At 29.2% G+C, this 12,207-nt stretch overlaps 2 protein-coding genes across 4 annotated transcripts in view; one reads left to right on the top strand and one right to left on the bottom strand.

Moving 5' to 3' along the window:
• Positions 1–12,207, bottom strand: part of LOC145313368 (pre-mRNA-splicing factor 38B-like) — a 100,028-nt gene that overhangs the window by 77,526 nt on the left and 10,295 nt on the right. The window lies entirely within an intron of this gene.
• Positions 3,510–12,192, top strand: Rho1 (ras-like GTP-binding protein Rho1). 2 transcript variants are annotated; one of them, XM_080152716.1, is made up of 5 exons: positions 3,510–3,924; positions 4,272–4,374; positions 5,311–5,408; positions 8,701–8,883; positions 10,283–12,192. In XM_080152716.1, exons 1-5 carry the CDS (start codon positions 3,769–3,771, stop codon positions 10,319–10,321), a joined length of 579 nt encoding a protein of 192 aa, XP_080008842.1. In that variant the 5' UTR covers positions 3,510–3,768; the 3' UTR covers positions 10,322–12,192. The 2 variants fall into 2 exon arrangements, with proteins under 2 accessions (XP_080008842.1, XP_080008841.1); XM_080152715.1 differs by lacking the exon at positions 10,283–12,192 and adding an exon at positions 9,333–9,398.

Here is a 12,207-nt window from a genome sequence, read left to right as displayed (position 1 = left end):
CATTTTAACTACTAATTGTATTCTAACAAAAGGGGTAATTTTGTGTTTCATTATTGGGGATGTACATCAATTTATTAACCATTGTCTTATCCCTTAAGATCCCTGCAATATTTTGCCGTGCACTATTTAATTCAAATAATTGAATGTTAGATTTAAACAAAGCGTTTGATACAATGTAAACAATAAACATGCAGCTTTCTTATTCAAATATAATTGTATTAAATTAATAAATATACCCTAATGTTTTGAAGAAATTAATATTTAACAAAATTCTCAAATTAGAATATTATATTTAAATTTAAAATTCCAAAATGTGATGAATATTGAGTGATATATTTCAATTCACAAATTTTATTTTAATTCTCTATTTTTTAAAATCTTAATTTGAACTAAATACTTATTTTCCAGTATTATTTTTCATTATTTCAAGTTACTTAATTAATTTATTTTGCATATTTTTAAAATTAATCTCAATTTTGCATTTTCAAGCATTTTGTTATATGTTTTGTGCCGTTCTGTCTTTATGTTTGTGTTTTTTTAAGTTGTTTTATAAAAAAATCAATACTTTTTTGTTAGCAATTTGAAAAAATTTCCCAATTTATTAAGTTGAATAATTATGTTTAACCTAAATGTTGATATATTTTTGTTCTAAAAAGAAATAATTATCAATTGTAATGTATGACTCTATGTAACTATGTACCATGTTAATTTGAAAAGTGTCACAAAGAAGTGTACCAAATTTTATATATTTTTACAGGAATAATAAAGAATGAAAATTAACATCGTATTAATTTTATGTCTAATATATGGCTGGGCCTTTAGCTTTATAGGTCCCGGGGCATCTTAAATTATATATCAGACAAAAACCTGCCTATGACCAATGTAAAGCTTCCATGAAATGGAGAATTTAGTTAGTACTAAGCTGTGGCTATATAGCTTAATTCTTCTCTACTTTAATACGGATTATGCCTTTCAATAAGATTTGATTTCATTTTTTTATCCTTATACAAAAGTAATAGGATAATTGTTTGTCTGTATGTCTTTAACCGAAGGGTCGCGCTAACCGCTGGACCGATATGATTCTCCTTTACAGTGAAGCTGTTTAAGGTTATTAACAGTTTTTTGGGGAGTGTAGATTCTCCCAACGTGACAAAACGTCCCCCAATAAAATTACCTCTTCCTCAAAAAAGCGAAGGTCGATCTCTCCCCCCCCCCCCCCCCCATTAATACCCCTAAGGCGAATCCTTGAAATATTCGTAAACGAACAAATTTTTGACGGCATATAGAATCGAAGGTACTCTAAAAGCCACCTTATCGTTTAGTCTGTAATATATCAGCTTATAAAACAGTTAATTTTCTTAAGACAAAGAATTATTTCTTCGTTCGTATGCAATATTGGATCTGAATAATATGTAAGTAAATACAAACAAAATAGCTTTTTCAGTAAGAATTTTGTTTTAAATTGGAGAAAATACTGTAATTTATCGATCATCTAGGGTTCAAAATCAATTTTTAAAAGTGGATTCGCGTTCAATTCAATTTATTTTTTACTTATAATTCTTTAAATCGTGTATAAAACGTTTTGGGATAATTACAGATTTATATTACATGAAAAAGTAAAGTATTTCTAAATGTCGTCTTCATTGTTGAAATTCAAAGCTCGCGCCATATTTGAATTGGTGGCGAGCACCTTTACCCTACATCAGCTGCCAGGAGAGTAAAGCCCGGCTTTTCGTAATGTAAGTCAGGTATTTTTGTATTTATTCATTTTTAAAAAATAAAATCAAATATATTTTAATAAAATTTAATACAAATATAATTATTTAAGATTCATAATAAATTCAATTATTTTTTAAAAAGGTACTGAATATATCATAATTTTGAGATAACATAAAAATAAACTCTGAATGACGTCACAATGCACAGTTTAGTATAAGCCTGGACCAGGGAGGGGCTAAGTAGAGTAGAGTCACTACTCATCAATTTTGCATTGTTAATGTATATTTTAGTTATTTCTTGCAAAATTACTGAAGGAATTAGGTTATAATTAATGTTATTTTGTCGGTTATTATTCTAAAATGTTAGTTACAGCGATTTTAATCGTTTTTGAGCGTTATTTCATGTGAAATTTTGGTGATTTACTGTAGCCGACTCATATTAACCTGTGTTGTATAATAGTGATATTTTTAGTCTTTCTATGAAAGTTCGCCGTATTTTCCATTTTTATTCAGGAAATTATTGAAAATTTATGTTTTCTTTGTTATTTTGATGCGTTTTGTTCTAAAATAATATAAATTTACTTTTAGAACATGTTATCAGTCATAATTGTTTAAAGTTATTAGGAAAATTCCATCAGTTAATTTTGAGATAGGGCTTGAATTGACATTATAACGCAATTTGTTTTATTTCAGCTATAGACATCAAAAATATTGATAACAGTTTAATTATGATGTGATTTAAATATCGATCACGTTCAAGATGAATGTTTTATGCTTTATTTTGTTATTTAGTCATAAAAGAGTTTTAACTTTGCCACCAATTTTCCTGTCTGTTTGAATAATGCTTTGTCGTCATTTGTACGTTTATGACCCTTCAAATCAATTTTATTCGAATAGATGTGTTTATTTTTCTGGCTATTAAGCAAGAATATAATATTTGTACAAGCGTTTTTTCTTTTGTAGCGAGCATAATTTCATTACGTCTTGTGTAGGTTTTATATAAAAGATATATTGTTATATAATTAATATATTAATTGGGTGAGTTATTTATTATTATTTATTACTTATAATATAACTCTGTCCTTAAAAAAGAGATCATGCTATAGGTACTATTTTGTACCTATTTATAATTTATAATACCTACCAAAAGTCTAATGTAAATGGTGGTCTTATTTGTTTGGTTTACCAATATGTAGACCAATAACTGCATACGTTCTAGACATCTTGGGAGCGATTGCAATAAGTAAACCATAACAGCCCCAAGATTCATTTTTAAAACCGCCCATATTTATCTCGTAGCCTATGTGAAGTTTTCCCAATTTGTTCAGTTAAGATGCATCTTAACGTACAAAAAATCTTCAACTTTAATTGTTTGCTTGTTAAAAAATTTGCCTTTTTCATACTTCACATTAGTACGTTCAAATTACAATTGAAAAAATAAAAGTTTATAAATCAAAATATATATCTAAACCTTTATCATAACTTAGTTGTACATAATTTTTTTTTATTAAGAGATAATAAAGGCTTCTTTGTTATGTGTAAACAAACCCTTTTGGTTCGTAGTAATTGAAAGTGACTCACTTTTAAGGCATTCAAAAAGTATACAACATACAGCATATACATATATATTCTGATAAACAGAGCAGCTAATGTATATAAACAATCTTGGCCTTCCATACATTCTGCGGAATTAGTTTAGTAAGTCAAATATCTGTGAATCACAGAGGGTTTTTTTTCAATTCACTTGTATCAAGTGGATCTTATCAAATTTGAAACTATGATTTCGCTGTTAGGGATGTGTTGTAGCTCTCCAGGTAGATAATATTTGCGTTTTATTGATCTTATAACGTGGTTCTGCAAAACAAGTTTAGAAGTAAAAATTCATGTTAGATAGTTTGGGTAGGATAACGGCAACATGTAAATTTTTTCTCATTCTTACCTGAAATTCTGTCTTCGAGCTGTTAAAAAAGGTTTATTGGTTAAAACAATTTATACTTCTCTTACATTATTATTCTATCAATATTTTATTGTTTCAGACACAACAACAAATATGGCGGCAATCAGAAAGAAGTTAGTAATAGTGGGTGATGGTGCCTGTGGTAAAACTTGTCTTCTCATTGTTTTCAGTAAAGACCAGTTCCCTGAAGTATATGTGCCCACTGTATTCGAAAACTATGTAGCTGATATTGAAGTAGATGGCAAACAGGTATAAATCCGACTAATTCTAGAAGAATATAGAAAATCCACTTTTCTTGAAATTACTTACTGTTTGGTACATTCTTTAAAGATCTTTCTTTTGGGTTATTTCTTGACAAAACTTTTTTTTTAATTATCAAGACTGTCTTAAGTGCTATTTAGCTATCCTCTTCATCAATTTACTTTTGACATTATTTTGCTCGTTAAAAAAATATTTATCCTTATAATCAGTCATTTAATGGTTTTTAAGTATTACCTACTACTTCAAAACAATGCTTTGTAATAAATTTGATTGATTCTTTAAGCTTAATGGTTTCAATAATATCCTAGAATTAACGGATTTTTCTTTTAATTTAGGTTGAGCTGGCGTTATGGGATACAGCAGGACAAGAAGATTATGACAGACTGAGACCTCTATCCTATCCAGACACAGATGTTATACTAATGTGTTTTTCTATTGGTAGGTATTTTGGTTAATGACATCATTAAAGCAATAAATTCTTGAATCTTAAAAAGCATATGTCATCGAAAGAATGAAGATTTGCCTCAATCTTTTCCATCAGTCAAAAAATACTTTTGTTGTTAAAAGCAGCTTTTTTTCTTGTTAATTTTGAGGATCATTTCATACTTTTATTGTGATTGAAAAAGTTATCATTAGATTCTTTATACTGCTTTAAATCGGTAAATCATTGGAATATTTTCGTTTTAGTTCAATTTCTAAATGTACGATACAAATAATCTCCGAAATCAAATAACATGGATCCTATACTTTAATCTTATCAACCAATACTAGAATATTTCAATTAAAAATCCTTATTTATTTCAACATTTCACCAATTCGCATCAAATGCTTTTAAAATGATAGGATGGGTGTATGTTTCACTTTTAGAACCCGATTAAAACGCTTCTAATGAAACTCGACAACTTAATAAAAATGTAATTGATTTAAATTGGGCATTTTCAGACTTTGGATGTTCTTGTTTATAGACATTACGACAACGGCAGTTCCATTAACGTCTCTACAATTAAATCAATACAGTTGATAGGACACATCTTAAAGTTATTTCTTTACTGCCTAAGCTACTAGATTTGGTTGATTGTAAAAAGTTGATATTTGCCCTCCCTTTAACATTATATCGATGAGAATTATCAAACATGGCTTTTCTACATGATTTATCTAAATAACATAATCCATTCATGCTAAAAAAAATCTTCCTAGATCAAATATTTTATTACGCATACCTATTGTTTTCATCGAATTCTCACTTTAATTCGGTTAAAACTTGTATAATGTAATTCACAATCACATATGTTTATTCATAAAGAGACTTTTGGCTTATTAAATTCAAAAGGTGCACGTTTTAATGAAAATAATATTTTGTAATTTATTTTTTAGATTCCCCCGACTCTTTGGAGAACATACCTGAGAAATGGACACCAGAGGTCAAACATTTTTGCCCTCTAGTGCCAATTATTCTTGTCGGTAACAAAAAGGTAAGATTTTTTTTTGGATACCGAAATGGGACAATCAATATGCCTGTTAAAAGCTTATTGTAATTGGGTAAAAAATCTTTAGGTAATAAGGGGGGGGGGGGAAGTTCTGACACATTTGCGTAAACCTGGTGTATAGGCTTTATCTTTGGACTGAGAGGATAGGTTATTAGGGATAAAATCATTCTTATATGATGAATTTCCCCCAGATTTGAGATTTTTTGGATAGGCCTCCAGGTTCCGGAGCTTCAGGCCTCCAGGTGGTCTCTGTACAGGTAAAAATGAAAAAAAAAAATTTTAAGAGTTAGATGTCAGCTTACGAGTTAAAATATGTATATTTTTTCTTCAAATATGTGAATAACAATCAAAAAGAAGCATATTTTGTTTTATAAGTTAACCTCTAACTCTTCAAAAAAAAATCTTATTTTTAATTTTTACCTGTACAGAGACCACCTGGAGGCCTGGAGCTCCGGAACCTGGAGGCCTATCCAAAAAATCTTAAATCTGGGGGTAATTCATCATATAACAATGATTTTATCCCTAATAACCTATCTTCTCAGTCCAAAGATGAAGCCTATACACCAGGTTTACGCAAATGTGTCAAAACTTTCCCCCCCCTTTAACCATCCCATTTGCTTGGATTACCCCCTACAATTCTTACAATCTCTATTTCAAATGTTTCATGTTTTTTTCTAATTAAAGTATTTTACCTTCCTATCAAAAGAAGGATTTTTGTTGTCTACAATGACTCAAATATAAGAAGTTTTTTATTATCTTTGCATTTAAGCCTGTAATTTAAATTATTCATAGCACCTTAATCTATTGACTTCCTATTAAAATGTATTAATAATAGGATTATAATCTAAGAAATGATGTAATAAGAGTTTGATTTATGACAGCCGCTATGTCATTATCTCTCCGCAATGGAGCACAATATTTATTGAGTATTTAACTTATAGATAAGGATAATAAAACAAAGCGGCGGCAGGTTTACACATCGCCATGTTGCTAAAAATATCAACTTCATATTTTTAAAAAATTTGTGGTCTTAATCATAACCAAGACTTATTTAAAACAATAGGAAACATGTTAATTTTGGGCAAAAATAATGTTTGTAGTATTTTTCTCCATTCTTTTTTAAATAAAAACTAAGCAAATATTTATTTATCAAGTTCATTTGAACTTTATCAGTATGACAAATAATGTTTTTTTATACAATAAAATAAATGTTAATAATTTACTACCTACCTACTTAAAGCCTAAAAGATACAGATCTTATAATAACATTATAATTTATATATCAATGAGGATAATACTTAATAAAAGTAACAGGATGTCTATGTGTCTCTCTGACTACCGAAGATCACACTAACTGCTGAACCGATATTACAAATTAGGGTCTTATAGGTACTGGGAAGGTTTATAGCTATTTTGACTTCCACTTTCCTCACCTCTACCTCAAGTGCCTCTAGTATTTTAGGGTTGTTAATCTTTATGACTTTTGTAGCACTTTATTTTATTTTAAATGTTCAGACAAAAACCAAAAAATTATTTTGTTTTCACAGTAGCTTTTCATGCTTATTTTATGTTAGGTTAAGTAATCGTTAGAACATGTCCGCTGTAGGGGCTAGAATTTTTATTTACTTATACAAAGAAGAACGTTAAAAATATTGCTAGAACCTGCAATCCGCGGTTTAATTCGCTTTTTTGGGCGGATTTTTGTATCCGAATCAGACCCAAAAATTCGGCGGATTGCCAACCCTAATTAATATATAGGTCTTATCAATATTACTTATGATTCTTTGTTAACATGATATGTTCCTGAATTTGAAAAAAAAACGTATTTAGGTCAATCCAAATTTGAAAGAAATGAACAAAATATGTAGACAATAATGTGGAATATTTTTGCCTGAAAAAAATGTAACTCTTGAGTTGCATATAAAAATGAAAATGCTTGCATGCCATTACCCCATATAAAAGTGCATCCCATTTTGGGGCATTGACAGGTTTTCTGGAAAACTGCTTCTAGTATAGAAAAGGTTATTCAATTATTAAAGTGGAAACCGCAATTTTTAAATTACCCAGTGAGAATGTAAAGTTAAAAAAAGATGAAGAAATTAGATGAAAATCTTTTTCATGGTGTTTTTGTTTAGTTTTATTATGCCTGTTTCTATCCATGCTATTATATAATATTCGAGGGCAACAAAGCTTAAAATTCGATAAAATATAACAAAAGAACTTATGTTTCAAGTGTATATTAAGATTTTCTTATTTTACTGAAAGAGGGAAGTTAAATATGAAAATTAATAATCATAAGATTTAAATATAGTTCAACATGACTCTTATTAGATTCTGTTCCTTTGGATATAAATTCAAAATGTGAACTGCGTTTAAAAAACGTGAACTGTTATTGGTTTAAATTGCTGATGAAAATGAAAAAAAACTACCTATAGGATAAGTGAGTCCCATCCTTGTAGGCCGTGGCTGTCGTCAACCAGTGCCTAGTATTTTTCCCATTGGTCTAACCCCCTGCGGGAATACCTTGTACCCAATATAACCTAACCTTAACTAATCTAAAGAAATTAAACATACAAACGAAAATTACACCCGTCCCATAAAATAAATAGGGGGGGGGGGGGTCTTTACTTGACAAAGCATTTTGAGTGAAATTGCCGTTTTCATTTTCCTTGTTATTTCGTAGTATATGTACTAGGTAAAAGGTTTCTGTATTTATTTGAATTAAAAAATGGCCTAGTTCTGTTACATTTAAATACGTACTCTTGCTCTGTTTCATGTCACAACATAAATAATCTGGTGTAATCTTTATCCAGTTATTTTTTATGCATGTATACATTCAATTCTTAAGGATTGGTCAAATGCTGAATCATTAACAAAGTACTTCTAAATATTGATTTATAATATTAGATTTATTCTTTTTAAACTAAATTGCGAACTAGTCTTTACGCTTTTTACTTTGATAGTGAGGTATTTAGTAGGGCTAAGTAAAATTGCAATCAACTATTCCGTTAGTTGAAAATAATCATTATTTGATCAAACTATATTGTTTCTTGTATGTTAATGTTTGATTTTATGCTTTGAATTGAATCAATAACCTTAATATTATGGTTTTTAAACTGTTAAAGAGTTGTAGGAAATTAGTATAGCTTGTCTTTACCTATAAGGTCTCATTTAATGTATCTACTCTTCTTATGGCTATAATTTAAAAATGTGGTGGTTATAGCTTTTTTTCTGTCAATATTATACCTACCTACTTAACATAATTATTCTATTTCAGGACCTGAGGGGAGATTCCAACACAATCAAGGAGCTGAGTAAGATGAAGCAGGAGCCCGTGAAACCCGAGGAGGGTCGGGCCATGGCTGAGAAGATCAATGCTTTCGCCTACCTGGAATGCTCTGCCAAGAGCAAGGAGGGTGTTAGAGAAGTTTTTGAGACTGCCACCCGAGCAGCCCTGCAGGTTGGTTTGGAAAAATTGTGGAAGAAGGGAGGGGCGGGGTGGTTCAATGCTCCATAAGATCTCGCAATCCAGGATTAATGGAACTAAAGATTTTCATATTCTGAATTCTTTATTTATCACATTAATCCTTTTCCAACAAGAATTAGCACTGATTGCGTTGTATACAATTTAATGTGTATTTCCCCTTTTTTCTAAAATAAAAAAATAATGGGTTCAATGTCCCCCATCTAAATGTACCAAAATGAACGAGGGACTTTATTTTGAAAAAGAAATACATAGGTACTATTTTTTAGTTAAGACTTCGATTTAAAATGGTAGGGATTTAAAAGGCTTAAGGGTAAAATATTCTTAACGTAATATGTAGATGTTATCCTTATATTGGTTGGTTAAAGTAAGAACGTATAATTTTCCTCCTTTTCATGAAATCTAATGTTAAAAAAATGTTGGAGGTTCCTCCGAAAAGACCTAGCAAGTTTGGTAGAAAATGCAAATTTTTGTAATTTTATACTAATCACCAAGGTTGGAGTATTTTCTGCTTTAGCAAATTTGAAATTTTAAAAAGTTATTTATCGCATTGTTTTATAGACAGCTTTTCGCGGATATTATTTTAAATGAAATATTATAATATTAAAACCAGTTTTTTTGTCTGGAAGGGCCGAAGGCCCGGTTTAACAAAACTGGAAGAAAAATTTTTTTTTATTTGAAATTGTCTGTAATTCGATGCTATACATGATTTTTTAAGTATGGCTTAGAACGAATTCTAATCCAGCGGATATTAGTCGGTTTCAAAGCCATACTGGAAAATGTTTGCTTTATTTCAACTTGTTAATATGAATCCTTTGATAAAGTTTTTCAGGCTTAAAACTTGCTTCTAAACTTTATAAATACAGAAAACAAGATGTTTAATATCGATAATAGCAGAACTTTGAAAAGAGAGAAAGGAATCTCTGGATAATATGAAATTTTTTATGTGCTTCTGCTTATTATTGCTTTACTGGTTATAAGAAAAGTGTACAGTAAAATAGTCTTTCTCGAGATAACATATATCTGAGTACGTTAATCCTTTGATGTTTATTCATAACATTATAGATAAGCAAGGCTGACTATTTACATTCCAAAGTGTCAGTATTATTGTATCGAACTTGCATCTATATTAATTGAAAACGTCATTGTAACGCCATATCGGTATTATGATTTTCCTTTTTTCATTATGAAATGTGTTGCCTGCAGAAGTTTTCATAATAAGCTTCCCAAAATTTGTCTAAAAATGAATTTTCAGCTTTTAGAATGTTTTTGATACTTGGATTACGACATTGGTACAATAAATAGATGATTTTGCACAATAATACATGATTTGTCAACTTTATAATTTCCAAAATTAATGCTAAACTATTTTTAGGTGCGTCAGAGACGGAGGAAAAGATGTGTGGTTCTGTAATTATGCACCCAACATAATTCATCAGTAAGGTGCAAACAGGAGCCTTCCATGTGTCCAGGGTCCATAGGACGATTCCATCAGTTCCAACTTTCCCAATTAATTCCGATGTTAAACTACAATATTCCCTAAACTGTGTGTTATAAATTGTGATGGTTCCCTCACTCTCTGGTATGCACAGGCTCCTGGATAACCACCAAGCAACCACCAGACATCTTAATTATATTATATATTCAAATTCAACAGATTTTAGCTTCTTTCCGTTAAATGTATGATATACTATTGCTACTCTTTTTACTGTGTATTCTATTATTTTTATATTAAATGAAAGAAAAATCTAAACTTTGGCTACATTTAGAGTTTTAGCAGTCTATTAAAAGGGATAATAAGATTTTGTAAAATGAGACTTTTTGAACACAAAATACCTATTTGTTTTGAAATCAACAATCAAAAAGCAAACACAATTTTTTGGTAAACTCTAAAAAATCCTTTACATTTTAGTTATTAAAATAAAAAAGATCTTATTATCCCAGCTGTTATTTTTATAACTTTTTAAAGATTTTACTTCCAAATACCTATCTTCTATGCTAAGGCTGTAAATTAATTCTGCAATTTTACCATGTTACAAAACAAAAACATTGTATCATTTTATTTCTATATAAAACTGGCCAAAACAAGATTTTTAAACCTGATTGTTGCCTTAAAATTGTTTCAAAATACTCCAAATTATTTTTTTTCCATTGGGGATGTGTTTAATTGGCTTTTTAAAACTCCATCCTTTTTCAACTTTTATACCAAGTAGCAACAAACAAATAGGAATTTTTACGAGTTTTAATAAGCCATGAAAACAGCCCTGTTTTTAAAATTAGCCTGGCCCAGAATTTGCTTATAAATGTTACCTCTCTCTCTCTCCTGTAAATATTATCAACATAGAAGTGAATATTTCATCAATTAATCTTTGATCTACATACAGAAATAATACTTATTCATTTTAATCATTTTAGCTGTAATTTTTTTCTTTTTTATCTGTGACCGAAAATTGATTTTTTGATAGAAAAAAAACTTAATTTTAACCAATAAGAAAAGATTGGCATTATTAATTTTATTTCCAATATTTTCATAAGGAATATTTCACTTCTAAATGCAACCAAAAACAACGCCATAACATTAACGATGATTTTTAAAGCATCCAATGTTTTTATTTACTTTGGAGGTTACCAAAAAATATGCACTTGTGTTCATCAACAACAAACAAAAAAACTGACTGGCGTGCTTTTTTGGACATTCTTTTTTTTCCAATTTCTCCCCAATTTTCCTTTTTATTATTAATTAATTTAAAAGCTTTATTTGTTGAATGTTAATAACATTATTGATAATACCTCGTATAGTTTCTTTTTAAATGTAAGGGGCCTGTCTTTAAGTTACTTCCAAATTATTTTAATTTTTACAAAAAAAAAATAATTCTGATTGCAAGTAAAATGTTCTTACTGTTATGTGTGGGGTGTATGTGCTCATAATTCTTTATGATTAGTATTTATACACATTAATGTTTATTTAAATTAAATTATTTCTAAAATTATTTCTTTATGGTGCCATTTTTAAGGAAATATGTACTTTTAGCTGATGCTGTATAAATAGGAATACACCCCTGGATTTTAAATAAAAACTCGTCTTAAGCACAAAATAACTTTATAACACAAAAAATCTTTTATTTGAACCCCGGTTTAAGAGATTACTTTGGCCTTAGTTATTTTTTCTATTGGAAAGTTTACCCTAATTTTAAAAGGTAATGTAATTAATATATATGTATGTTTGTCCAAAATAAGCATTAGTTGTGAAAATATTTAGAATTAAACATAATTTTGATACGAAAATTGTTTATTTTATTT

This window comes from Acartia tonsa, chromosome 3, assembly GCF_053477335.1.
Source record: "Acartia tonsa isolate MP-2025a chromosome 3, ASM5347733v1, whole genome shotgun sequence".
NCBI lineage: Eukaryota > Metazoa > Arthropoda > Copepoda > Calanoida > Acartiidae > Acartia > Acartia tonsa.
This window is presented reverse-complemented; position numbering and strand designations above follow the sequence as displayed.

What these genes read in the sequence shown, in the direction of transcription:
- Rho1 (XM_080152715.1), top strand. Translation starts at nt 3,769, where the DNA reads ATGGCGGCAATCAGAAAGAAGTTAGTAATAGTGGGTGATGGTGCCTGT. An exon ending in ACTAATGTGTTTTTCTATTG is followed by an intron (nt 4,375 to 5,310) that starts GTAGGTATTTTG and finishes TTTATTTTTTAG; the next exon opens with ATTCCCCCGACTCTTTGGAG. An exon ending in TTCTTGTCGGTAACAAAAAG is followed by an intron (nt 5,409 to 8,700) that starts GTAAGATTTTTT and finishes ATTCTATTTCAG; the next exon opens with GACCTGAGGGGAGATTCCAA.